Source organism: Electrona antarctica (genome assembly GCF_951216825.1).
Source record: "Electrona antarctica genome assembly, chromosome: 13".
Taxonomy (NCBI): domain Eukaryota; kingdom Metazoa; phylum Chordata; class Actinopteri; order Myctophiformes; family Myctophidae; genus Electrona; species Electrona antarctica.
Genome location: NC_136794.1, coordinates 19,889,031 through 19,916,465, shown reverse-complemented (window position 1 = coordinate 19,916,465; position 27,435 = coordinate 19,889,031). Strand labels below are relative to the sequence as shown.

Sequence of the window (27,435 nt, the reverse complement as noted above, 5' to 3'; positions counted from 1 at the left end):
ACCTGGTGATATTAAGAATGGACTCAATCTAGTACTAAATGAATAAAGGACCATGTCTAACATTCATGGCTTTAAGTTAAACCTGATGGTATAGTATAGCTCCATGTCAGAAAATGGAGATTAGGGAAGAATTTGTGTTGAGGATACCAGTTACCAAAACTGTTTCATGAATTTACCATAGACATTAGAAATACAAACATTTGAAGTTTGATTTTGATGCTTGTGGTTATTGTTCTTCTCAGAGCATACCTATTTACACGCACCTCGACAGTGGGTGCAGGGCCAATAAGGCAATTATGGAAGGAGGTAGGGCCCGCACACCATTCTTTTGATAAAGAATTTCTTTATTGAATAAACAAATGACAATATTTCGATCTTGATAGATCTTCGTCAGGTCAATACAGATGCACACATGTTTCATCACTATTGTATTGTTCTTCTCATCCCTTTAACTTTATGAAATTATGAAGCAATGGTTTAGAAAGCTGCAATAGAAATAGTTTTTATTTTATTGTATTCCTCACATAACAGCTCCTGGGCTGTGCTGCTGTAGTAGTATAGTTTTGACTATTGACAGAGTGCAATAATAGGAGTGCGTGATGATTGGCGTAGTAGAGAGTAATCACCTAGCAACCGCTGCTCAAAGGAAGTCTGCTGACGGCTGGCCCTGCTAGGGTCTGGCAGACAGGGTTCATTGGCTAACACGCGGTCTGATCACACACTGCTGCTCTGACAGTGCAGCATGCAAACTGCTTCTGCACACACTGACTATGGATCCATGAATAGTGTCACTGTGGGTGGGACCCTGAAGAGTTGGACTCAATTATTCTGTGAGTGTTTGTCAACACTTCTACATGGTGTGGAGGACCTGTCAGTCATTAACAATAGTTACAGGTGCATGTAAAACTGAAAGCATCCTCGGGTAAGTGCTGATTTTTATCTTTATGATGCACTTACTAGTTTTATGAGAACATTACCTCAGAAGTTGGTTAGTAAAAACATTTTTTATTTTGGAATATGTCTGGATGAAATTTTACAACATGGAATTGCATTGAATGTATTGGGAGGGACTGAATCCCCCCCCAATTGTGTAGTGTGCCTTTCACAAACAGTGTTGCAGACTAATTTTAGAATGTCTCAGAAACGGGCAGTTTGTACTATGCATGTTATGCAACATGGGGTGAATTATTCAGCATACAAGTGTGCATTCATGCACAATGATGCTCAGCATGCAAGACGTGCTCAAGCATGGCAGGCTGAAGTGAAGCTTGCATTGGCAACAGTGACATGGCTGGAGGTCTTTAGCTTCTGTTGTGATGGAGATTATTTGTAAAACTCTCAAAAGCATAGAAGCTATGCACATCAGGTAGAGGTATGTATGCATTCAGTATTTTTCAGCTTCTCTTGGTTCTCTGATTTATATTGTTGTCGGACAGAAATCGTGTATCTCCATATTTCATTTTTACTCCATAAATGAATGCCCTATTTTTTACTGTCATGCCAAAAGTAGGGAAAATAGCCAATCTACAATGCAATGTGAGCTTGTAGACCTGCTATTTTCTAGACTGTATCGTTTCTGTATACTTTCAAATTTCAATCTGACTAATGACAGATTGAAAGTGGTTAAGTCGGTCTGTGGGTCTTATACAGTAAATATATAACCAATAGGTTGTGACTAAATAACTACATTTAATCCCATTTCCTGAAAAGTAACTATTTCGAACATACAAGGTTTCCGCCCGACAGGGACTATATACACAACATGAATTGGAATGTAAATGGCTTATTGCTAATTGCTTAGAGGTGTTTGGAGAGCATTTGTCCTGTTTGTTTGCTGTCTGTGTTTGTTGTGTGAACCATGTGAAGTCTGTGTGTCTCACAGAGAAATTGGACAGATCAGTTTTAGCTTATTTCCCCGGAGGAATAGAAAATGGCACATCTATCATAGTTATGAAGCTTCTGTTTCATGGGGATAGGAGGTTATAAACTGATGCGCGTACCGCATAGAAAAACAGTGCTCGTAGAACATCAAGATGACTCATTCATTGCCCTGTATGAAAGCACAGATTGAAAGAAATGCACTTTGTCAGATATAGCACTTTGTCCTTCAGCTTATATTCAGACTAGAGTCATTCTGATTTAGAAGTTGCTTCAATTGTGTGAAACCTGTAGCTTCTAAGAGGCAATCGAAGCAAAAAAAATATATTCCTGGTCTATGGATGGCATTCAGATGACTGTAAGGTCCTACTGTAGGTTTCAGGTACCTGTCTGATCTTATACATCCTTTCAAAACCCAGATTGCACCTATAATATGTTGAATATATTCAGAGGAAATTGACTTCAAGTGCTGCGTCAGGCCATAATCTCCTAATATGATGGAATCACTTGTGAAACATGTATGACAGAAATGAATAGCTTTGAATTGAGACACAGCTTTAACAGTTGTGAAATAGCAATCATCATTATAGTATGGGGTTACAGCAAATGTGAAATTCTGCTACAAGTACATAATTCAGTAAAGTGGTACAGGCAAAATGGTATATGAATAAGGAGGATGAATATCAACTGCATGTTGAGAAAAACATATTCCCCTGTGACCCTGTCACTTCACAGATCTTATGGTTTTGAAACGTGAAACTAAGACTTGCAGTCAGCTAATGAATCAATTTGACACATCTCTGTGCAACAGATTAAATCGCCTGCCTCAAATGAATGCTTCAAATATTGCATTCGTCATGATCGCTGTATTGAGTCGCTGTATGTTGTATAGAAACAAATGCATTGTGGGCCACAAGAGGGAGAGGTGACATCATACTAACAAAGTAAAAACTGAGTGCTTTTACACACCTGATATTAGATCTAATCCCCTTTCAGAACAACACCACCTCCCTCTCTGCTTCATCCCCCCCCCCCCCCCCCCTCCCCCCGGGAACGGGGCTTTATTTGTTCAGAGGGGTCACAAAGTGATGGAGTCATCTCCTGGGTATCTTCTTGCTGTCTGGTCTAAGTGCTCCTCACACGAACCAAGACCTTTAATTGTCAGCAATGACAGATATACATGTTGAAGTCACACTGGCTTTGATTCTGTTTCATTGAGATAAGAGACAAATTGAACATTCTATAGTTAGATTTTCTTTGTAAAAAACTTTTTTTGGGTTCCTTATTCTCTTTGAAAAGAAGCTACAATTTAAAGTGTGATGTTGTGATGTTTGCTTTGTTTGGAGCAGAGTCAATTTGTGTTTTGGAGTAGATTAGGGATAAGGCTTTTAAAATCTGAGGTCACTGAGATATTGAAATGGCTTCGTAATTGGGGGGAAAGCTGTGTGCCTCTAAGGGGAACCTAAAGTGATTAGCTCACTTCAGAGGATTTGAATTGAATTTAAAACTTGACCTCTGAGTATGTTACCATCTAGCAACAAATTACTCTTCGGTTCTCTAGCTTTCAATGGATAATATATTCTGACGAGAAGATAGTAAGGTGGAGTGGACTGATGTGTTAGTACTGTAACACGTGATTCATAGTGCTTGTACTGTATACTGCATGATGCTCTATTTTCAGTAACCGCTCTCATCAGTTCTTTAGTTATGGGCCGTTGAATAAAGCTCCGAAGTGGGGCCTATCGGACAGCGCGGCATGCGAGTGCGGCGAGCCTGAACAGACTGCCGAGCACATCATCACAGACTGCCCCCTATACAGCCCACCCTCAGAAGCTGGCCTTTTTGACTTAGGACCAGAGATGAGGGCATGGCTGCATGACACTGAGTTGGCCATCTGATGATACACGAAAGAAGAAGAAGAATAAAGCTTGTTTGGACCAAAACGCAATCTAATCTGGGAAAAGAATACGAGATAAATGCATTTTTGTAAATCGGTTTACATTGAAACATTTCTGGTTCACTTCCAGTTTTATCGGTCTCCTAGAACCTAGAACCATTCATACGTTGGTGAAGAGCGCCCTCTAGTGTAAACAAGATTGTGCATGGCAGTGACGGGATATCTCGTCAATGGCAGTAAATGTGAGATAAATAACTTTTATTTGAATAATAATTCTAAATGTGTTTTTCTTTGAGTGTTTTTAATTCTACGCAGTTAAATTTTAGGTGTTGTCAAGTGTAATGGAATTAGTTGCTTTTGGAGCACGCTGTTCTTTTAAAATGTCTATAGTGTATGACAGCTGAAACAACTTATAAACTGTTTGTTTATGCAGAGAAATATCAGAACTGAGCTTCACTCTGCTCTTCCCATTGACCTTACTATGCATTACACAAGACATACTGTATTTCTGCAGATAGATTGCGATGATGTAGGTCGAGTCGACAACTTTATATAATGTGCATTACATAAGAGATGTGGTCGTGCTCCGGGGTGCAGTGACAATACTGTTGCTTATATTATATATAAAGCCAACTAGTGTGTAATGAGAATGAGACAGATATCTCACAACACCCCCCAGCCTCAACCCCAGCCCCTGAGGTCAAATGCTGTCAGTGCAGTTGATTTTCAGTTTACAGTGTAATCTGCGGTAATTCCCTTTGATCATTTAAGACTAGAGGTTTAGTCAGTGTTATCCAGTTACAAAAAACTCTGCCATTGTCACAATGAAGAGTCAAATGTCACACGTACAGCAAACAATGCCTACTCAAGACATTTAAAGCTTGGGGTCCAGATACTGTATATGCAATATTTCATTGCCTCTCTGATGTAGATTTACATTATACTTGTTCACAAGATGAAACAAATACTTTGAGCCTCTCTTCAAATCAGCCGACGGATGTGTTGCATTTGATTGTGATCTTGTGTTTTGGAAGTGGGTGGACACGTTAGATGACGGGAGCATGATTAAAAATGAAACAACAGTCTAAAAGCTTAGTGCTTACCCTTCCTACGAGCTGTGTGTCTTAGTGCTTTACCCTTCCTACGAGCTGTGTGTCTTAGAGCTTTACCCTTCCTACGAGCTGTGTGTCTGAGCTGTAGATTATTTCCTCTTGACACCGCAAACGGTAACCAATGTGCTGAACACCACTTCTGGCATGAACTGTATTTTATTTTGACATTAAGTCAATGTGATGTTGCTTGTGTTTCCCATGTCTCTGTAGAAGTATCGTCGGTGCATGGCTGGGCTGCTTGCTCCTTCCTATGGTGTGATGGACAGTGGTCCTAACGGTGACAGTAAGTTCATTACAGATGTGACTATTTTTTGCTCAGCAATCAAACTAAATTAGATTTGCAAAATGTAACAGTCAATCTAATTATATTATATATAGTATATCATCTGAATGAATATCCAAAAAACAAGCATTGAGTGTGACTATGACTTCATCATTAGTCATTACTCAACTGTTATGCGTACCATTCATGGAGGCCATTTATCTAACTTTGCTCAAACATGGCAACTAACTTATTCAGGTTAGCTCAAAGCAACTCACCATAAAAAAACGAGCAGCTCAGCTTCCCAACTTTTTTCAGCAAAATCAAACTAGACTATTGGCTCTGCCAAGGGATCATATTGTACTATGTAGCCATTTATTGTTGCAAGTCAGTTACTAGTATTTATTAAAACATACATTACAGAATCAAATTGGGTTGCTTCCAAATTTCTTTCTTAGGATCAGTGTACAGATATAAAAAGAAATTAAGTCCAACACGAGCCAAGCAAGATCGCAGTCTATGTCCAAGCACCATGGCGGTGTTGCCATCATACAGTAACTTAAAAAAGAATGTTAGCATGACTCAAGTCACAACTAATAGTCACTTACCAGGTGTATGGTTCAGATTTTGAAGAGTTCATACAAGCTCTGCCGAAACGCATCCCTATGCTGCCTGTGGCTATCAAAATAAAGACATTTTGTGAGTGTTGGTGATAATTTTGCTTATATGGTGTTGACATTGTATCAGTTTTTGTTGTGGTTCCACTTGCCCTTGTTAAAAGGTGTTTTTTTTTTATAGATGTGTGGTCTCCATTGAAAATACATATTTCTATAGTGACTTACTGTAGCTCTTTTTCAGCCTTGTAGTCAGTGTTTCATTCTTATTCTTAGCTGTATCAGTAATCCGAAAGCAAATCCAAAAGTCTAAGATCTGTATATTGACCCTTCAGCTGACAGCGGCATAGCACGCCTGACTGATTGAACTGTTTGTCCTCTAGGCAGGGTACAATACAAGCTTAGTATTAGTCCAGTAATAATGTAATTTGACCTCAATCTAATTGCAAAAAAAAAAAACTCAGCTGATTTTGCATCTTCAATATATCCTGAATAACAGAAAAGAAGTTGCCTGGAATTGTCTGAGGGGAAAGTGTTGAAAATAGCCTGTGCAGTATGGCCACCATTGACATCCTATTATAAGGCAATATTTTCTAAATTTCCATATGCGTTAAGTAGCATGTGACATGTCAAACTAGGGAGTTTTCATTTCATCTCATTGGGCTAAATTTGGCCATAGCAACTTGCCAAAATGTGCTGACATCACATCATCATTTCCCATACATTTCCTGTACTATATTAACCACACCCTGTTTGGTTTTGTCACATAAATATCTTATTCCCAAGGAAAAAGTCAGAATAAAATTGCATTTAGCTCTGAAGAAATTTGTTGCAAACATTTGTTCCTTTACAATAGCGAGTGAGTGATGAGTGATTCACCTTAATTAACAGAGGATAGACCAAAACATTTATGGAAATACTTTCTGAAAGCTGCATGTAGATATTCTCAATCTACTGATTTCATGTTTTGGTTTGTTTATGTTTCATTTGAATTATTTTGTCATTGTTTTACCTTACATTAAAGTCAATATGTATGGTCTTAAATTCAATAATAAATAAAGCAAATTTTGTTTCCCACTTTTCTCATTCAGGAATGCCGGACAAAGAGAACATGAGGAACAATACATTTGGTACACTGTCCAAACATCAGAATAAGGTACATTTTCTCCACACAAGTTTATTTTTTTTATAGAATTCTAAAATAAGCAAATCAACATGCATTCATTTAGTGGTCTGTTTTCACATCTTGTTGAGTTGCTGACTGGTTGCCATGGAGATGAGATGTTTGTTCACAGCATTTATGCCTTTACAGCCCAGTCTCCCAATTCCCATAGATAAACTCTGACTGTTTGTTCTTTGCCTACAGCCTACTTGCCTGATATAAAAAGGTCCTTTATTGTTACCCACTTGGCCACTTTAACCCTAACTCTACATCTGGAATGTAGAGTGTGTTTAAAGTTTGTCTAAATATAAACAGAGGTCTGGTTTCCCGCCGTAATAGTTCCTGTCCCACCTTGCCCTTGTGGTCATTTCCTTGCCACAGCACTGATAACATGGCATGTCTCTGCAGATTTATAGGGGCTTGTTCTTGTTCCTCCTTGGGGGGGAGTTAGACCGAGCTTGGCCAAAACGAGGTCTAGAGAAGATACATGCTGCAAAAATGCCAGTTATAGCAGAAATGTGGCCAACTAGATGTGTCCCGTAAGCCCAAAGTACATTGTTGCAATTCCACGTCAGATACATCGATTACATAATATAATATATATATATATTTAATTTAGAAATATACCTCATAATCCATATAAATAAGTTAATGAGGTCAACCAGGGCTAATTCACTGATTTAATAAATCATGAGAAGCCTATCATGAGGAGCTATGATGCTCACTGAACCATTTAGATGTCACAGCCCCCTTCAACCCCTGCCTTATTTTAAACACACACACACACACACACACACACACACACACACAACTAGGGTAAAAGAATGGATTGTTGTTAGGGATGTACCGATATGGTAATTCTTCGTTGTTTTTGTTGTCCCTTTTGTGCCAGGGATTGATTGATTGATTGATTGAAATATTTATTAACAGTTTGCAGAATTACAGTACATTTCAAGCACAAACTCAATACAAAGACTGTTAACTGTGAGTGGACGACCCAATTAAGCATTACACTTGTTTCCAATAGGGTCCACCATGTTCAATTCATCAAAAGAAAGGGAAACAAATTCTTCTTCAATACAAGAAATACATGTTCAGAATCTACAGCTTGGTAGGCTACAGATAATCAACACACCAACGCAAAATGCATGCTTATCAACAACAGATAAATATCGGCTAGTGCCATCGGTTAATGTCAGTTTTATTTGCCTATACGATATTGATCGATAACGGCAAATATCAGCCGATACTGATATGTGGCCGATACATGGGTGCATCCCTAATAGTTGTTGTTTGTTTTTACGTTCCGAGGCGCCTGTCCAGGACAGGCTTCAGACTCAGGAGACTTATGGCTCAGATCTGAACCCATTTGATTTGGCGTTAGGTATGGATAGTATTTTTCCGTAATTGGAACAAACAGACCATGGCTGTCAGGGAGAGATGCATGTGGCCAACAGTAAAGCAAAAACGGTTGTTCTGGTTGTTCTGATATGTTTTAAAGGAGAATTCCATACTAGAAGGCTTTCTTACCTTTATTTGTAGTTGTTACGTCCCCACCAAAGAGGTCCATATGTTATTTTGTGCAAAAGTGCATTATTGGCTATTTCCCCTACCATTAGGCCTGAATTGCATTGGAATGAATGGGACTATGGGGTGTTGTGCTAATTCTCTTATTTCCATCACTCAAAAATAAATAAAAAAATGTATATATCCTCTCTTCATAATGTAAATAGTATCCCAAGTGCCACACTTTACTACTTATTTCGATGGAAATAAGCGAATTAGCACAAAAACCCAACCCCCATTGAGGGCTTATGGTAGGGGAAATAGCCAATAATGTACTTTTGCACAAAATAACACTTGGACCTCTTTGGTGGGGACGTAACAACTATAAATAAAGGTAAGAAAGCCTTCTAGTATGGAATTCTCCTTTAATGTCTGTTTTAATTTTGTGTTTCATTTAACTGTCAATTTCATCCATTCTTGTGGTTTTGACTGAGTTTCATGACCACTTCAACGTCTTGTCTTTCATGCCATTTTCCCCATGCCATGTCATTTTATTTTATTTTGCAGAATTCATTAATTGAAAGTCCAGCCAAACCACAACTTAAATGCATTCCTCAGGTAGTAGACATTATCACGTCATTAGAGGCCAGTGTTGAATTCCTTTTAAAACTAGTGCGCAACAGCACTCTCTTGTGATAGACATACCAAAGGCTTGTGTCTCCTCTTTCCTGGCAGGTGCCCTCGGAGAAGATCCTGCAGGCAGGGAAAGTTCTTCGTAATGCCATTCTGTCCAGGGCTCCTCACATGATCAGAGACCGGAAGTACCATCTGAAGACATACCGGTGAGCTGGGTTCTTATTAGAGATGCACGATATAATCGGTAGCGTATCAAAATCGGTCATATCGGCCATAAAAATGCCATATCAGACCTAAAAATAATCCAGATTATTTTCATTAATATTGATGAATATGAATATCATGAATATTGAGTGACCGTCATTGGCTTTGTCTCACAGAGTAGGGGTGGCTCAGGGGTAGAGTGGCTGGATGGGAACCGCAAGGTTGCCAGTTCGAACCCAGGCTCCCCGAGTTAGTGTCACACTGAACCCCGATGTGCAGGTTGATACCTTGCATGATTTCTTCCGGCATCGGTGTATGAATGTGTGTGTGAATGTAATGCACAATCTATGTAAAGCGCCTTGGATAAAGGCGCTATATAAATGCACCATTACCATTTAGATTAGCCAATTCGGCCTGTCTCGGTCTTTTAAGAGCGTCAGCTGTTAGTGGGGAGGGGGGCTTACCATCTACAGCAAAACAGAACATTTTAATTAAAAAATTCAGCAGTGAGTTCAATATAAGTATAATATACTAATGTAATATATCGGTACCAGCCGATATGACCCTGCAAATATTGGATCGGTCATAATTTCAATATCATGCATCTATTGTTGTTCTTATCACCGTTGAAGTAGTTCAGTGTATTTTCTTTTGCTGTATTGCACATGGATGCATGGTGTGTGCATCATACATTACATAATATGAGTTGCTCTGTGTTTCCTAGGCGGTGTTGCGTGGGGACAGAGTTGGTCGATTGGCAGATGCTGCAGAGCTCATGTGTCCACTCTCGCACTCAAGCAGTAGGCATGTGGCAGGTGCTCTTGGAAGAGGGAGTTCTCATACATGGTGTGTGTGTGTGTGTGTGCCATATAGTATACTACTATCCACTGCTATTATTTATTGCTTTTGCTATTTCACGTTTATACAGTACATACTTGAACTCCCACATCACAGACACACATCACATGCTTATCTTGCTCTCTTTGAGGGAACATCAAAACTTTTTTTTAACAATACCTATTACCCTAATGCTGTGTTCACATGGGCAGATGCAAAAGATACAAAGCTACACAGTGTATTTGTAGCTGTTGCAGCTAGCTGTGTGTGTGTGTGTGTGTGTGTGTGTGTGTGTGTGTGTGTGTGTGTGTGTGTGTGTGTGTGTGTGTGTGTGTGTGTGTGTGTGCGTGTGCGTGTGCGCGTGCGCGTGCGCGCGAGATGTATGTTTGTAATAGGGGAATGCAAAAACATTGTCAATGATGGACGTGTGTACAATCTCTGTGTCATGATGCAGTGGACCAGGAACTGAGCTTCCAGGACAAGTACTTTTTCTACCGTTTTCTGGATGACGAAAGGGAAGACGCTCCTTTTCCCACCGAGGAGGAGATGCAGGAGAGCCTAGAAGAGCTGCAAGATACTCTCCTACTTCTCTCACAGATCGGTCCCGACGCCCACATGAGAATGATTCTGAGAAAGCAGTAAGGCCCGGTCGCAATACTAAAACAAATATCGGGGGGTGATGATAATCGGATTAGACACCACCTTATCATGGTCCTCTCATATTGACTATATTTGTAAGAGGATACAGCAGCGTATCTACTCCTTACGCAGACTTAGATCGTTTGATGCTAGCAGTCAGATCTTGTTTTTATATGTATACTTCTGATCCCTAGTCAGGGGATATTAATAAAATCTTTGAATACATTTCTTACCAAGTGTTTGTAAAGGTGTCTACTAACATATCCCACATTGGTTTATATTCAACCACCCTAGGGGAGTTTTTGACAGCTGCTGAAAGTTGGGGTACCATACAACCATTATAAGGCAAATGTTCTAAATTTCATTATGCTTTAAGTAGCATGTTACATGTCAAACTAGGGGGTTTTCATCATTCTGAATACATTCCAAGCATTAGTTTTGCACGAAAAACACTCCTTGGGCTAAAAATGGCCTAACACATTGGTGAAGAAAATTCTTGGTAAGAAATGTATTCCCAGATTTGACATTATACTGATAATATTCCCTGACTATGCATGTTTTAAATGATGAATATCAACTGTTGCCCTCCATGAGGTGGTTTAGAGTCCCTAAATTTAAGAAAAACAGACAAAAAAACTCTTTTGTACATTAGTCTGTCCTTCTTTTAAACCAAAATCATTATTAGTATCGTATCGTATCGTATCGTATCGTATCGTATCGTAATACTAGTCTGTGGGAGTCTCTGCCAGTCAAGGTTGAAAGTTGATTAGTGTGATTGTGTTTAGGACCAAAATAGTTTTTAAATGACTTGTCTTCTTCCTGATCTCCAGACCAGGGGAGAGGACGACAGATGATTTGGAAATCATTTATGAAGAACTTCTCCATATAAAAGCTTTATCCACTTTATCCACCACTGTGAGTATGGATTCTGTGCCTGTGTGTGTGTGTGTGTGTGCATAGACCATACATGGGCAACTGGCGGCCCGGGGGGCAAATGCGGCCCCCCACCTTCACTTAATGCTGTCCGCAGATTTATACGAATACTGATATATTATTCAGTTCATAAAGTTAACATAAGTATAATTAAATGCATTTGAAATATAATAAAAATGTAACTTTTCAGGATTCCAATTCAGAAATGGCAGAAAATAATCCAGGACAAATGTAACAAAAATAGCAGTTCTACAAGATCAAAACGCATCGCAGTGCGACACGTTTTGAGCTTGTAGAACAGCTATTTTTGCTACTTTTGTGTGACATAGAATGATGAAGTAGGGCATTAATTTATGAAGAAAAGTTCAAATACAGAGATAAGAGGTTTCTGCCCGACAGTATATGCAATGTGGCCCTCTGGAGTGAGTGAGGAAATTATGATGGCCATCTCCATCATCATGGTTGCCCACACCTGGCATAAACAACCTGTCAACCCTGCATAATCTGTCTCTGTCCCCCTGGCACAGTCATCTTACTAATCAGCTCCTCGTTCCTCCCATTTTACGATGATGTGCTCCAAATCTCCCAGTTTTGAATTGCCTGCAGCACATATTTGTACAGTACGGTTGTTATTAAATGACTCAATGAGTACTGATAAAGACTTACCATCACCTAAGATGCGCTCAGTAGAGCGCAAATATCTGCCAGGCGGTATGCACTAATAATAATGGCAATGCATGCAGTTTACATTTCTACCTACAGCCATGAAAGAGTAGTATGGCATGTTGATCATTACATTACCGCTACTGTCTTCCTCACAACTCTACATGTCTGTAATTTCATGGTGCTGTGTTAGGCTGCCGTGTATAAGCTTTGCAGAGCGTTGGCGCTCTAAACTCTGTAAAAGTGATTGATTGATTGATTGATTGATTGATTATATTGGGTCATAAAAATGCAAACACAATATAAATCAATACCTACGATAACGCATAAAATCAATGATTAGATAGGTTTGGTCAAGAATTGGTCAAAATTGTGTATTTAATTAGTTTAGCTACTGTTGTGCCAGGGATGAAACTGGAGAATGTGAGGCATTAAACTAAAGTTGTACGATATATTGATTTGGCTGTTTTATAATCTTTTATGGTGGTGCGGTTGTTGAATACTGTGGTATAAGTAAAGTAAGTAAAAAGTGAGAATATAAATGTTCCATTGATATTCCTGTATACTCTGTATTTACAGGTAAAGAGAGAATTGGCTGGAGTGCTGATATTTGAGTCTCATGCCAAAGCAGGAACAGTGTGTAAGTAAATCTACGATAATAAAACTTATACATAATTTTAATCAGTGGCCCACAGATCCCATATTAGGCAATATAGCTTTTGGTATCTTGCCTAATTACATTAATTATTACAGATATTATTTGTAATCATTAGTGTAACCTGTCATTAATCTGAGATTATTTGAGGGTGTTTTGTGAACTGCAGTAAAACACCTGGCATCCTTATATTGGGCAGGTGAAATATAAGAAATTAGTTCATTAAAAACAAATTAATTTAGCTAATTAAATAGTAGATCTACATTCTTACAAACCGTCACTTGAGCTCCAAGATCTGTTATTCTCACTATGTATCGTATGACAAAGTAAATGGAGCTGAAGTGGTTAATTCTGTCATTTTCTTTCCAGTGTTTAACCAAGGGGAGGAAGGCACATCATGGTACATTGTCCTCAAGGGCTCAGTCAATGTTGTCATCTATGGAAAAGTAGGTGTTAATCCAATGAAACCAGATAGGGGGATTGAACACTTTCAAGCTGATATTGTCCAGTGGTGGAAAAAGTACTCACATGTATTGCTTAAGTAAAAGTATCAATACTGCAATATTGAGTAAAAGTACAAAATTATTGGCATCAAAATGTACTTTTTTGGCCCATTCAGGCCTGACGTCGAAATTAAAAAAAAAAAGTTTTCTAAATCATGACAATTTTCTGAAAGATTTGAGGCACATTTTAACGATTTTTCAAAAATAGCAGACCTACAGGTTCATAGCTATGAGCTTGTAGATCTGCTATTTTTCAATAGCTAAATTATAACATAATGTATGTAACCACCAAAAGCGGTTCCCGCTCAAAATGGGTTAAAGTACCAAAAGTGAGTGGAGTAAAAGTACAATATTTGTCTCTGAGATGTAGTGGAGTAGAAGTAAAAGTATTGGAAATACTCAAGTAAAGTACAAATACCTCAAAACTGTACTTAAGTACAGTACTTAACTAAATGTACTTTGTTTCTTTCCACCACTGATTTTGTCAGCTGATTTGTTGAATGTGTAACGTTGTCTCTAAATCGTGTGATCCATGCAGGGGGTTGTTTGCACCTTACACGCGGGAGATGACTTCGGGAAGCTGGCTCTAGTCAACGATGCGCCCCGTGCTGCTTCCATTGTCTTGCAAGAAGATAATTGTCACTTTCTGAGAGTGGACAAGGAGGACTTCAACAGGATCTTGAGGGTGAGTCTCTCACTGTGTTATGCAATTGTCTCTATTGCCCTCTGTTGGTTGAGGCTCCGCATTACAGATATTATGTTGTGCAATTACTGTTGATGCTCTGTAATTGAGCACCTATTTATTCACCTCACTAATATTAACACATATGGTCACTTGTGTGACTTAAAGCTAGACATAACAGACATGCTTTAAAACGACTATATAAACCTGTCCTCTGGCCAATGTACCGTCTGCAGGTTTGTACAGTAACATCCTTTAAAAAAGGAAGTGACGGGTGCTTATCATCATACATCATCTCATTCCGGCCAATGAGAATTTGCCTCCTCACCTTCGTCTTCAATGTTTGTGTTTACACAATGTCTGTGTTTACACAAACACTCAAAACTGGCCATTCATTGTCAATGGCATTCAATGTTCGTGTTAGGACAAACACTCAAAACTGGCCATTCATTATCAATGGCATTCAATGTTCGTGTTAGGACAAACACTCAAAACTGGCCATTCATTATCAATGGCATTCAATGTTTGTGTTAGGACAATGTTTGTGTTTACACAAACCCTCAAAGCTGGACTTAGGAGGGGCTCTCATCATCATACAACATCATATTCCGGCCAATCACAATTAGCGTCCTCACTTTTCTGTCCTAAATTTATAATTAGGCTCTCGACAAACATTAAAAGTCCATAGACTTGGCTGGCCTATGGCGTCATTTCGGAAAGTCATGCATTTGGAGGGGCTAGCGCCCCTCAAAATTAAAATAAGAACACTGAGGATTGTACTACTGTCTGTTTTATCCCGGTTACAACCGCAGGGATAAGCAAGAGGTCTCCTCACTGTGTGTGAACCTCCTGTTGGATCAGACTGGCCTGTCTGTGGACCCTCAGAATGCTGACCTCCAAACTCTGCTGGTCCACTGGACAAGCCAGCTAATCCTTCCTGCTTAGTATGGCCAGCGAGCTGAGGTTACTGCCACTGCATGTGAAACGCTCACAGACATTTTTGAGCAGCGCTAGCTCCTCCTATGCCCAGCTTTGTGTGTCTGTGTGTAACCCGATACCAGGTAGGTGAGACCTGAAAAGAATTGCGAACAAGTTGTCACTACTAGTTGGTAAGCAGTAAGGTGGAGCATCTTTGGATAGTTAAAATACTCCCACAGAGACCTGGGCTCAATTGGGACTCTGGTTTGTCCGGGCACTACAAACAAACGCAATAGGCAGTGTTTGTGCATGGCTGAAGCTGGCGAAGGGATCATGTCCTTGTCACTAAACTAATGATCTTCGCTGGTTGGCCCGTTCTGTGGGAACTAGCCTTTGAATAACAGCCCTTTCCTTTAGTAGTATTTTTCAAGAGAGATGGCGTGAAGCTCTACACGCTACACTCGGCTCACCGGGTTAAACGCCAACGCTGTCTGTGAAAAGAAGAAGCTGATGACTCCATGTGTGTGTTTACTTTACGACAGCAGAGGTTCGCAGCGACAGAAGGCCGCAATGGGGATTACTTACTTACTTACGCCTATCGCCCAACCTTGGGCATAGGCCACGAACAAGAGCTCTCCAGGCATCCCGGTCCTGGGCCATTCTCTCCAGCTGTCCCCATGTATGGCCAGATCTCTTCACATCTACATCTAGGTCACGCCGCCAGGTGTTTCTTGGTCTGCCCCTTTTCCTTCTCCCTTGTGGGTTCCAGAACAGGGCGTATCTTGTGATACTAGATGCAGGCTTCCGAAGGGTGTGGCCAATCCATCGCCAGCGTCTTTGTAGTATTTCTTCTTCCACAGGGTGTTGGCCTGATTGCTGCCACAGTTCACAGGTTGCTGATTGTGTTAGGCCAGTGGATTCGGAGGATTCTTCTCAGGCAGGTGTTTATGAAAGTCTGGATTTTCTTCATGGTGTTAACAGTTGTTCTCCAAGTTTCTGCTCCATACAGCAGAACAGGCTTTACCATGGAGTTAAAGATCCTGATCTTTGTTTTTTTGGGAAGATCTGAGGATCCCCAGACATTCTTCAGCTGCTGGAAAGCTGCTCTTGCCTTCCCCATCCTAACTTTCACGTCAGCGTCTGTCCCGCCCAGTTTGTCCACGATACTGCCTAGATAGGTAAAGCTCTCCACCTCCTCTAGTGCTTCACTCTCTAATGTGATGGGAGTAACGTTGTCTGTGTTTATTTTAAGGACCTTGCTCTTTCCTCTGTGGATGGTGAGGCCAAGGCGTGATGAGATGGCTGAGACTGTTTGTCTTCTCCTGCATTTGATGTTGGGTGTGGGATAGAAGAGCAAGGTCATCAGCAAAGTCAAGATCGCAATGGGGATTGTTAATTACTAAATTAGGGAGAAAATGGGATAAACCCAAAACAAAGTGATTATGGTTATTTTGCAGTGCTCAGTTCAGTCTGTCTGTCTCTCTGTCTGTCTGTCTGAAGGATGTGGAGGCCAACACAGTGCGTCTTAAGGAGCATGAGCAGGATGTTCTGGTCTTGGAGAAGAGTTCCAGCAGCACTCGCAACTCTATCTGTGGCACCGCCTCATCCCATTACAAGTAAATACTCAAACAAGTTTCGTACAGATTGAAATGTCAAGGTTCTATCTGAGTTCACAGCCACTTCAATTCTATATTGTTTCATGCTTTTATACAGTATTTTGTGTAAAACGTCACACACTGTACACACATAACATGAAGTAATTTTTGTTCTGAACTGTATAATTTTAAACAAGTTCTCGATTTTCGAGAACTTGTTTGAACAATAAGATACGCTAGGGTTCATGCGGTTAAACCCACAGGATAGGTCTGAGCATGTTTAAAGCTCTATGCCTCCATCTTACACACACATTGTACAGTATGAAGCAGGCAAAAGTAGCAGGTGGTTCCCTGTATCCTGAGCAGATGCTAGCTGCTGCAGAGATGCCCCACAGGCATTGGCCAACAAGCAGTTCAAACACATACTGTAGTGAGCCAGAGTGAGTGTCTCAAACAGAAGGCAGCTGACTGCTGCCTCTTAGCCTGATTAGTTGCAGGCCTTCAAAAGCAAAGGTTTATGTGTGGAGGTACCTGGAAATCTATGTCATTAACGCACACTTCCATGGCAGGAAGCTTGACATCACTAGCAGTTATCATTGCAAGATTAAAATCTGTTTTCATGAAAGGAATTGGTCACTACAATAAAATAGGTCACTTTAGTTAAGTCAGATACATTCCATTTAAAGGAGAAGGCCACCCTAATGCCTCCTTCAAAGTGATCCAAATTAAGGCACTTTCATTTCAGAAGATAGCATAAAATGCTGAGCTAATGACTGGTGATTTCAGTGGGGGCATCTGTGTGTCACTGTAGTGCCATAATGGTAATGATGGCCTGTATGATGGCCTGATGTACTGTAATTCTGCAAACTGTTAATAAATACTTCAATCAATCAATCATGATTGACTCCTGGGGAAAAGGCAGGCCTGGCAGGTCACAATCACTCGGCGTGGGTCGCCCTGTAATCAACTCCTCCTCGCGGTGGCAAGCATGGCAACATCGTCTTGTTCCCTTGTAGTTGTGGAGACACATCACTAGCTTCCAGGTCTAACACTAGAAATGAAAACAAACATTGTGTTTATCCTCCTTTCCAATATCACCTGTCTCTGCCTTTCCCCCACAGCTTCCACACAGCAAAAGCCTATCCATTTAACTCTGAAAGTGTTCAAAAGCTAAGACCTCTGTGATATGGCTATTAAATACTCTATTGTATGACAGTGTGCCATGACCAAAATAGACTATCTTCAAGCTTGCAACATGTCACATTGAGATGCATTGTGAGTGTGTAGATCGGCTGCTTTCTGTGAAGGATATCATCGTTAGACAAAGTATAAATCTGTAGTCCATGTAGCAAATGGAACAATGAGATAACCACAGACCTAGAAGAGTCTAGGGCCATATCTGTATCATTAAGCAGTAAGAGCCATTGTTTCTTGATTAGCAGAGGATGTCTTTTCGTTCTGTGTCTCTCCAGATACACTGTGATGTCGGGGGCACCGGAGAAGATCCTGGAGCATTTCCTTGATATGATGCGATTGGACTCTCAATTCACAGAGTCAGGTACTGCACATAATACAACATTCAATACGACGGCTCAGTAGTGCATAATATGAGCTATCAGTGTCACGGCCAATAAGGATTTCAAGCAGTGAAACCACCACCTCTTTGTCTCCCCGTACGCTGGACGTCTCCTCCTGCGTGTGCTGTAGGGCATCGTATTCTCTGTCTGACCTGTTTGTTCACGTCTATAATTAGCCCTGCATCACAGAGCTGATGTAATTAGCAACGGCTGTGTGAACACTTATGGTTTTCATTTTCCAACGGAGGTGACGGAGGCGCTGGGGCTGTGGATGGAGTTCTGAAAGGCCACAGTTTTAGCCTGCAGGTCTGACAAGACTTTGATGTGCTCTGACCTCACAGGTGCCTGACATTACTCTGTTTCTCTCTGTCTGTCTGTCTGTCTGTCTGTCTGTCTGTCTGTCTGTCTGTCTGTCTGTCTGTCTGTCTGTCTGTCTGTCTGTCTGTCTGTCTGTCTGTCTGTCTGTCTGTCTGTCTGTCTGTCTGTCTGTCTGTCTGTCTCTGTCTCTGTCTCTGTCTCTGTCTCTCTCTGTCTCTCTCTGTCTCTCTCTGTCTCTCTCTCTCTCTCTCTCTCTCTCTCTCTCTCTCTCTCTCACCCTCTTCACAGATCCAGCCCTGGATGACTTTGTACTCATGCACTGTGTGTTCATCTCCAACAGTCAACTTTGCCCAGTGCTCATGGCCCAATATCCTTTAATAATACTTTACGGTCTGTCTGTGTGTGAACGACAGAGCTAATCTTGCCACAATATGTTTTTATCCATTTATTTTAATCGATAATGGAAGTCGCAGACACTTGTCATAGATGCGTCATAGAGTCAATGACGTCTATGACATAGATGACCGACGTCAGATGTCATACAGTAGCTGCTCAAATGAAGTCCAAGATCCACATTGGAGTCACGTCCTGAGAGAGCGTGTCTCGTTTCTATGTGGATCCAAATCATTTCCTAGTTTCAATTCTGTGCGTTAATCTTGCCTGTGCGAGTCGTGCGACTGCAATGCAATGTTTTGGTTGTGGTCTTTAACTGCGGTGCACCTACCAGGCCCAGGCACTGCAAGGCTCTGAGCAGGAGAAGCTGGACTACACCCTGAACAACAAGCGCAGGGTGATCCGCCTGGTGCTGCAGTGGGCCTCTATCCATGGAGACCACCTCCAGCAGGAAAACACCTCGGTCACCTTCCTACAGGTCAGTCTCACTTATTCACATGTACATCTCTGCTGTCGGGAAGAAAGCACGGTCAATAAATAAACGTTTGGAGCAGATGAGTGTGCGGGTTCCCTTCTCTTTTTCACTTTTGAACCCAGTTCAAAGTGTGCGTATTTTACGAAGAAACCACCAGAAACTCCAAAATTATATATATATTTCAGGAAATGAAGAAAACCATATATTTTTAAAACAAAGCAATACTGCCTCAACAAAGTTGGTATTGTGACTTTATTGTCAATTACTTGCATGTGGGGCAGAGGTGGTGGAGTTCTAGTGGATCAACTTTGACCCCTCTGTCATGTGGAACTATGTGTCCAGTATCACTTCAACAGCAGCAGACAGCGCGGACAGTATATGGTAGAAATTGGCCAACAATGAATACAAATTTTGCTAGTTCTGTGGATTGTATTATTTATTTTTCATGAGTGGCCCCCAGTGCCCCCCACCAAATGGCCGGAACCAGAAATATTCACCAAAACCAGACCTCCCACCACGGGACTTTTGCAACCACTATTTTAATGGAAATTATTTCTTACAGCTTTAAGTCCAAAATTCTGAACTAACCTTTTAAGTCCTGATGAAGATAACTGAGTGATCTAAACATTGACACCAATAAAAATACAGCGGAGCTATGCAGCATTACCAGTGTGCATCGTCGCTTCCAGTCACCCCGGTTCTCCTATTACATCTGGCCAGCTTGTTGCATCTTTCTTGAGTGCCTGTGTGTTGGTTCCCACGTCACCAATTTGTACAGTGATTTGTTTATCGCATACCAACAGCCTTATTTAGTCAGAAAGGCAACAATGAAATACTGTAGCACTTTGTCAACACTGCAACCATGAGGGACAATGCACGTTCTGCATTCCTTTTGCAGTGGTCGCTCACAGTGATACAATGGCACTCTAGGGCAGGGGTAATCAACGTTATTGGCTAGGGACCCCCGGAAATGCTTTGGTCATGTCTCGCGACCCCCGCCTCGCCCCCCTCCCCACCCCCAATGCAAATTGACTGCTACAATAACCTTAATAATAGAGAAAATGCATCATAAATAAATACTGAAACCAGATATAATCATTAAGGAAAGTTTATGCATGCACTGTGTACTATGTAAACTCTTAATTTCCATTATCCAGCCATTCAGTTGCAAAAAAAAAGAAAAACAAAGTCGTGACCCACAGGTTGAGAACCCCTGCTCTAGGGCAGTTATCACCCTCTCAGCCATTTTATGTATGGGATATAAAAAGTACAATGTCCGGCTTAATGAGAATCTTTGTCCTGCCATTGAGAGTGTGCTCTATTTCGCAGGAGTTTCTAGTGGCGGTGTCTGATGATGCCAAGGTGATTCCACCACTCAGGGATCAACTACCAGAGTTGGAGAGAATTGTGAAGCTAAAGTAAGCATGTGTTGGTTGTGTAGGGTTGTGATGTAAAAATAACAGGTCTTAAAATACATTCTCATAGCGAGTGGCATCCACTCCCCATTGTGAGCTTATGAAAAAAATGAAAGTTAGGCTGGATAACACAACCAAGCTCAATTGTACAGCTCCAAATAATCTGTATTCATAGCAATATCTTATGGTGATTTTGTGATGTTGTCTATAACTGTATGACCTACGAAGCATATAATTCAGGAGCCTCAAAATTCATAGCAATACCATGGCATTTATTTTCCTAGAATACGATTGTTTGTTTTCCTAAATAGAGGCTCTAAATACAGTTGTTCCCCGCAGTAGTTGCTCAAATATTATTTATTCCGTTTCAGCACTGAAGATGCCAGATCAACACAGAAAAAGGTATTAAATAAAACAATCTTTTCAAGTATTAGGTTAAAATACTAAGGTTTTTGTTATGTTGGACATACATTCTTGTTCTGTTGTACTGCAGCACAAAATCCTACTGCGGCAGTTCAGTATGGGAGATGAGAAGCTCCAGAAACGTCAGCCCATCAAGATTAATGATGAAAGTAAGTTGGTGCCAGTCCAACAGGGTAAACGGTAGATTCATTTCAATATAGTGTTACCAAGCTATGATGTTAACGTATGTTATTGCCACCATATTGACACCTATTGGCATCAATCAATCAATCAATCAATCAATCAATCAATCAATCAATCTTTATTTATAGAGCACATTAGCACACATTTATAGAGCAAATCGTCAGTGCTGCACAAGTTAAAAGCAAAGCAATACATCAAAATGTATGTGTATAAACAACATAAAACAAGTGTACAAACTGTACTACAGTATATCTATGCAAATATAAACGCGCATGCGCACATACACGCACAAACACTCCTGATATAGGCGATGTTTGGGGACAATTTTGTCCACAAACATGGGACACACGCACACAGACACACAGAATTATTGTATGTACACCTATATTCACACAAAAATAAGAATAAACCGTGTGAACTGAGCAGTGCAGAGAGAGAGAGAGAGAGAGAGAGAAAGAGAGAGAGAGAGAGTGGCGGTTAGGCAAAATATGTTTTTAAACATGTGTTATGCTGTAACAAAATCATGTTTGCACATCAAATAACCATTTGTTTGATATATAAATGGCAGGATAATGAAATATTTACCATTTCATTCTTCTTTGTTTATTGCTCCTGTATGTGTTCTGCTTACAGTCCTGTTCAAAGTTTACTGCCCTGACCACACCTACACTACGATCCGGGTCAGCGTGTCCGCCTCGGTCAGCGAGGTCATCAGCGCTGTGGCCGATAAACTTGGGTCAGCGGAGGACCTTCTCCTGGTCAGCCTCAGTTCTGCTGGAGGTGAGAACGCCGGCAGCCACGTGTTAATCAAATGATGGAAGACGCTGCACAGTTCATCCAGCCAGGGATTCCTCTATTTGCAGAGCACCCCGGATCGTGTTAAGCTCATTAATCAGTCATGTAATTAATGAGAAACGAGTTGCTTTTGAACGGCTGCTAGGTGCGAAAGCCCAATTTGTACTTAGTTACGCTTGGGTGTTGCACAGCAAATTCTACCATTCTACCATTGTGAGCTTGTAGAATTCTACCATTCTACAAGCTCACAACGCATTGTGAGCTTGTAGAACTGCTATTTTCAGTGTGCGAGACCCACGCGCAAACTAAGTACAACTTAGGCTTAGCATCTGGGCAGTGGGCCATGGACAAGCAGCTCAAAGGAAAACCTCAACTCAGTATTTCTTTCTTGGCTCCAACTCATAACATTCTACACAGGCATGTGGCTGCCATTGGCTGGTACTTGTTCTATAGATATTCCACTGTCTCTGCCAAGAAGCACTAATTATTAGCCCACGTTTGACCTACTATACTCCCCTCACCGGTGGCAAGTGAATCATTTTTGTACTGAAGCTACACTGTTTGGAGATGGTAATCATATCATCATTTTGTCTTTAGCTATGCAAGCCCAAATTAAAAATATAGTTTTACCTTAGCACTTAGGGCCCTATTTTCGCCGGTGCCTTACCCCTTATCCCTAAACTTCTTTGCCCATTTTAAAATACTTCAAATAGCCGATCTACATTGACACGTTGTGAGCTTGTAGATCGGCTATTTGAACTATTTAAAAATGTTTTTCAAAATATAAAAAAGGCAAAGAAGTTTAGGGATAAGGGGTAAGGTACTGGCAAAATATGGCCCTTAGTGCAGAGTTGATAAAAAATAAATAGTCAAATTATCTGCAGACCTAGGTGGTATGGAAGCTCTGCAAATGTATACCATCATTCGTTCAATAATATTCAAGGTACTGTAAAGAGCCATATCAGAGCACTGTAGTGAAACTCACATATACTATGTATTTTTAGAAAGTCACCATGTTTTGTTTTGTTTCTTTTAGATAAAGTTATCCTGAAACCCAATGATATTTCAGTGTTCTCCACACTCAGCATAAATGGACGTCTGTTTGTCTGCCCCAGGGATCAACTAGATTCACTGGTGCGTTAAAAACACATTACTCAACACATTCTCACTTTGTATAGGCGGGCATTCAAAAAGTTTCAACTCCAGTAATTCACTGAAGGCCTGCCGCAAGTTGTACACATCTAGCATCTGTTAGCATGACAATTTGTTATACTAATCTACTATGTAACATTCAGTAAATACATATAGCTTATTGTATTGATCCATATATTTGCAAACAATTTATTTTATATAAACTTTGCAAGTCAAATGGCTATGTCATTTTCCTGTTGACCTAGCTGTGCTATTCCTTACTGAATAACAATAGTTGTGTATAGTTTCTAAACTACACATATTTTACAAGGTGAGGCTAGTGAATACTGATTGGTGTTTTCTGTGTTGCAGATGCCTTTACCTGAGCAGGAAGGTCCTTCTTTGGGGTCCTTGGCTACATTTGAGTTGATGAGCTCTAAGGATGTGGCATACCATATTACCCTTTATGACTGGGAGCTCTTCGACTGTGTACATGAGGTATGACAGAAAGTGCCAAGATTAAAATAAAGTCATGATATGACTTGTACAGTATATGACTGTATGCTTCATATGGCCTGGTCTAATTGTCTTCTATAGGTACCAGGGGGTGGTCAATCATATAGTAAATGTTGTATTTATTTGAAGCATATAGCTTGAGTATCTTTTACTTAAACTCATCTGATGTTGCACAGTGCAGAATGACAACTGAACCCTTTTGGTGTGATTGTGATGTTCCAACAGCATGAACTCCTCTATCACACTTTCGGGAAGCAGAACTTCAAGAGGACGACAGCCAACCTGGATCTGTTCCTGCAGAGGTTCAATGAGATCCAGTTGTGGGTGATCACAGAGGTTTGTCTCTGTTCGCATCTCAGCAAACGAGTGCAGATTCTCAAGAAGTTTATCAAGATTGCTGCTCAGTGAGTGACCCTTTTTTCAGCATCCATAACATAACTTAGCATAATATGGCACCTGGTGGAAATGTTTATCAAATGTGTTGAACTACAATAGGAATGACTACATTTGCCATGATATAGCCTTTTGCAGGTATTATATATAAGTATTTCAAATGGTATGCTAATAAATAATTGCTGTGTGACAACCATTCATCTTAATAATACCAATGTCATATTCCAATTGAGTCCAATGATATTTGTCTCATAAATTCTTTCATAGCTGTAAGGAGTACAGGAATCTGAACTCCTTCTTTGCCATCATCATGGGAATGAGTAATCCAGCAGTGAGCAGACTGAGTCAGACATGGGAGGTGAGTGTCTGTCTATCATCTGCACCTGCTCAAGATTATAGACATTTAAGCTGTCTGTTAACCTCCCCTATCATCTATGTTGACAGAAACTTCCGAGCAAATTCAAGAGGTTTTATGCGGAATTTGAAAACTTGATGGTAAGTTGAGGCAGATAAGAGTCTTGACTCTCTCTCACTCTCTCTTCACGTGAGGTCATCTGCATGCATCTACTGTGTGCTTTTGGTTTCCATCCAGACAGTTATTGAGTCGATTCTCTGCATTCATGCTGTGTCAACCTGTCATTGTGGTAATATATGAATCAGGGCAGTGTTAGCCTCGGCCACCGCTGTGATGTGTCCACTTAACACAGCAATGGGACATCTCAGAACAGTGCGACTGTTTCCACAGGACCCATCCAGGAACCACCGGGCGTACCGTCTGACCGTTGCCAAGCTGGAGCCACCCATCATTCCCTTCATGCCTCTGCTGATCAAAGGTCAGAGATTGCACAGCTCACACTTTCTCTGGTGTGAATACTCTGCTTTACTGCAGTTAGAAGAGTCATGATGTTTTTGATTCAGTTAGCTACCCTTAGAGCAGAAACACTACCCGAGGAGTAGAATACTCTTGGTTACAATTACAATTCAGGCATTTAGCAGAGTGATTTACAGTAAGCAATGACAACATAGGGCAGGGGTGGGCAACTTTGACGATGGCGAGGGCCAATATATTTCCACATTCACTCCAGAGGGCCACAGTGCATATTACTGTCGTAGCAAAAATAGCCGATCTACAAGCTCAAAACGCGTCGCAATGCGACGCGTTTTGAGCTTGTAGATCGGCTATTTTTGCTATATTTGAATTGAAAACCTGAATATTTTTTTTTGCTATTTTTTAATTGGAATCCTGAAAAGTAACCTTTTTATTGAATTTCAAATGCAGTTATAGTTATGTTAACTTTATGAAAAGACAATAACATTTTAATACTATAGTCATTAAGTACTAGTCATACTAGTCACATAGTAATTAAAGCGGGTTTGGAATTGTAACAGCTGAAATCAATACTATATCAGTATTCTGATATTAACATGCGGGCCACATTAAGTGAAGGTGGGGGCCGCATGTGGCCCCCGGGCCGCCAGTTGCCCACCCCTGACATAGGGTAATACATTAAATGCATAGAAATAGTAATCTAGGATCACAAGTAAACCAAGAACCTATCATCAGTTTAACAGTAGAATATCCAAAAAACGAAATCAATAGCAAACTCCTGTCCTTTATCTTTTCAAGATATGACATTCACTCATGAGGGCAACAGGACGTTGATTGACAATCTGGTCAATTTTGAGAAAATGGTAAGACAATTAATTAATATTGTTATTAATCCTTTTAAAGCAATCTATTAGATTTGTTTCCCCTTTGCTGATAGTAGCCGTTGTTTTGTTTGTTTTGCAGCGTATGCTTTCTAACACAGTAAAGATCATGACATACTGCAGGAGTCAGCCATTCAGTAAGTCAACACTCTACTACGTGATTCATACAGTACATTTACAAAATCAGGTTGGGGTGCCCTGTTAAATCAAGATTTGTTTGTTCTTGACTGCTTCAGAGTTTTGGGTTCAACATGTAATTTATGCTTCGTCATACATCGGCGCCGCGCACCAAAATTGGCCTATATAAGTTCACTATGCATCGTGACATGTTTTGAGCTTGTATATCCTCTATTTTCGGTGCACGACACTGTTTTACGATTAAGTCAAAATCACCAGGCTTCTGATGCTTCATGACACGATTCCCACCTGTTCAGGTCCAGATACCTCGCTGGCCAGTAAGAATCACCCAGAGGCGCGGAACTACGTGCGCCAGCTTAGTGTGATTGACCACCAAAGGACACTTACCCAGCTCTCTCATGGACTTGAGCCTCGCAGGTCTTGAGAAAAACTTGGATAACAAGGTGTTGAACGCTGATGCCTCTACACCACAAGAAATAAGCTTGCTTTGTATGAATTTACTTGCACAAAAACAGTTACATGGAACAGTTATATGGAGACCATAACCACATAAAGCAACTTTATATTATTTCCGATACTCTAATCATTGAGCCCTTTATTGACATAAACTCACTGCCCCATTATCACCATAATGTCAAAGTCACCTAAAGTAACTAAAGGCACAATCCAGAAAACTGGACTTTCAGCGTAATTATTATATTATTGTAACATTTCAGGTGTAAGCATGTATATGCTAATTCTCTAAATGTGCAAATCCTCGATATTTCTGATATTCTGTTATTTTGTATCTTTTGTATCAGATTATATTTATAAATATTTGAGTTTGTGTATTTTATTATGTTGTAAGATGTACACATATATTTATTTTGACCTCAGCATGCAGAAAATTATGATGTTGGGCTACATGTGAGCACATTTCTCTTTTAAAGTCTAATATGATATTCAGTGAATGCTGTTTGCAGAATTTTTACCCATGTATTGTAAATATTAAAAAAATAAATGTTAAATCTATTTGCTCATGCTTACTTTCATTTATTGATTTTGATTATACTAATTTGTTGAAAGAAATTATTACCATAACCTGACTTTATGTAGAAGTGGACGGGACTATAATAACATTTGTAGTTTTGCGTTGTTTATGAATATTCATCAGGAAGCCATAATAGTGTTTGTCAGACTCGCACTTGCTGCCTTGCATGAGATTTTAAATTATTTTGCAGATCTAGAAAAACAAGTTCTGATGGCGTGGCCGTTTTTGTCCAGAGAGTGGCG

General features: G+C 40.3%; 1 protein-coding gene across 3 annotated transcripts in view; it reads left to right on the top strand.

The window, feature by feature from the left end:
* The window catches only part of rapgef4a (Rap guanine nucleotide exchange factor 4a), a 50,572-nt gene extending 23,401 nt beyond the window's left edge, over positions 1 to 27,171 (top strand). For 2 of the 3 annotated variants that reach the window (XM_079518881.1, XM_079518882.1), the window contains exons 5-31: positions 5,098 to 5,170; positions 6,855 to 6,919; positions 8,999 to 9,049; positions 9,167 to 9,273; positions 9,996 to 10,117; positions 10,563 to 10,746; positions 11,578 to 11,662; positions 12,923 to 12,983; positions 13,368 to 13,444; positions 14,040 to 14,186; positions 16,602 to 16,717; positions 18,169 to 18,254; positions 18,880 to 18,958; positions 19,312 to 19,462; positions 20,789 to 20,877; positions 21,246 to 21,276; positions 21,368 to 21,446; positions 22,114 to 22,260; positions 23,312 to 23,409; positions 23,779 to 23,904; positions 24,148 to 24,326; positions 24,583 to 24,673; positions 24,760 to 24,810; positions 25,061 to 25,148; positions 25,943 to 26,007; positions 26,108 to 26,162; positions 26,460 to 27,171. In XM_079518881.1, coding sequence (XP_079375007.1) covers positions 5,098 to 5,170; positions 6,855 to 6,919; positions 8,999 to 9,049; positions 9,167 to 9,273; positions 9,996 to 10,117; positions 10,563 to 10,746; positions 11,578 to 11,662; positions 12,923 to 12,983; positions 13,368 to 13,444; positions 14,040 to 14,186; positions 16,602 to 16,717; positions 18,169 to 18,254; positions 18,880 to 18,958; positions 19,312 to 19,462; positions 20,789 to 20,877; positions 21,246 to 21,276; positions 21,368 to 21,446; positions 22,114 to 22,260; positions 23,312 to 23,409; positions 23,779 to 23,904; positions 24,148 to 24,326; positions 24,583 to 24,673; positions 24,760 to 24,810; positions 25,061 to 25,148; positions 25,943 to 26,007; positions 26,108 to 26,162; positions 26,460 to 26,587 — 2,631 coding nt within the window. In that variant the 3' untranslated portion in view covers positions 26,588 to 27,171. The remainder of the gene's footprint in view (positions 1 to 5,097; positions 5,171 to 6,854; positions 6,920 to 8,998; positions 9,050 to 9,166; positions 9,274 to 9,995; positions 10,118 to 10,562; positions 10,747 to 11,577; positions 11,663 to 12,922; positions 12,984 to 13,367; positions 13,445 to 14,039; positions 14,187 to 16,601; positions 16,718 to 18,168; positions 18,255 to 18,879; positions 18,959 to 19,311; positions 19,463 to 20,788; positions 20,878 to 21,245; positions 21,277 to 21,367; positions 21,447 to 22,113; positions 22,261 to 23,311; positions 23,410 to 23,778; positions 23,905 to 24,147; positions 24,327 to 24,582; positions 24,674 to 24,759; positions 24,811 to 25,060; positions 25,149 to 25,942; positions 26,008 to 26,107; positions 26,163 to 26,459) is intronic. The other variant, XM_079518883.1, reaches the window with a different exon arrangement.
* Positions 27,172 to 27,435: the final 264 nt, after the last annotated feature.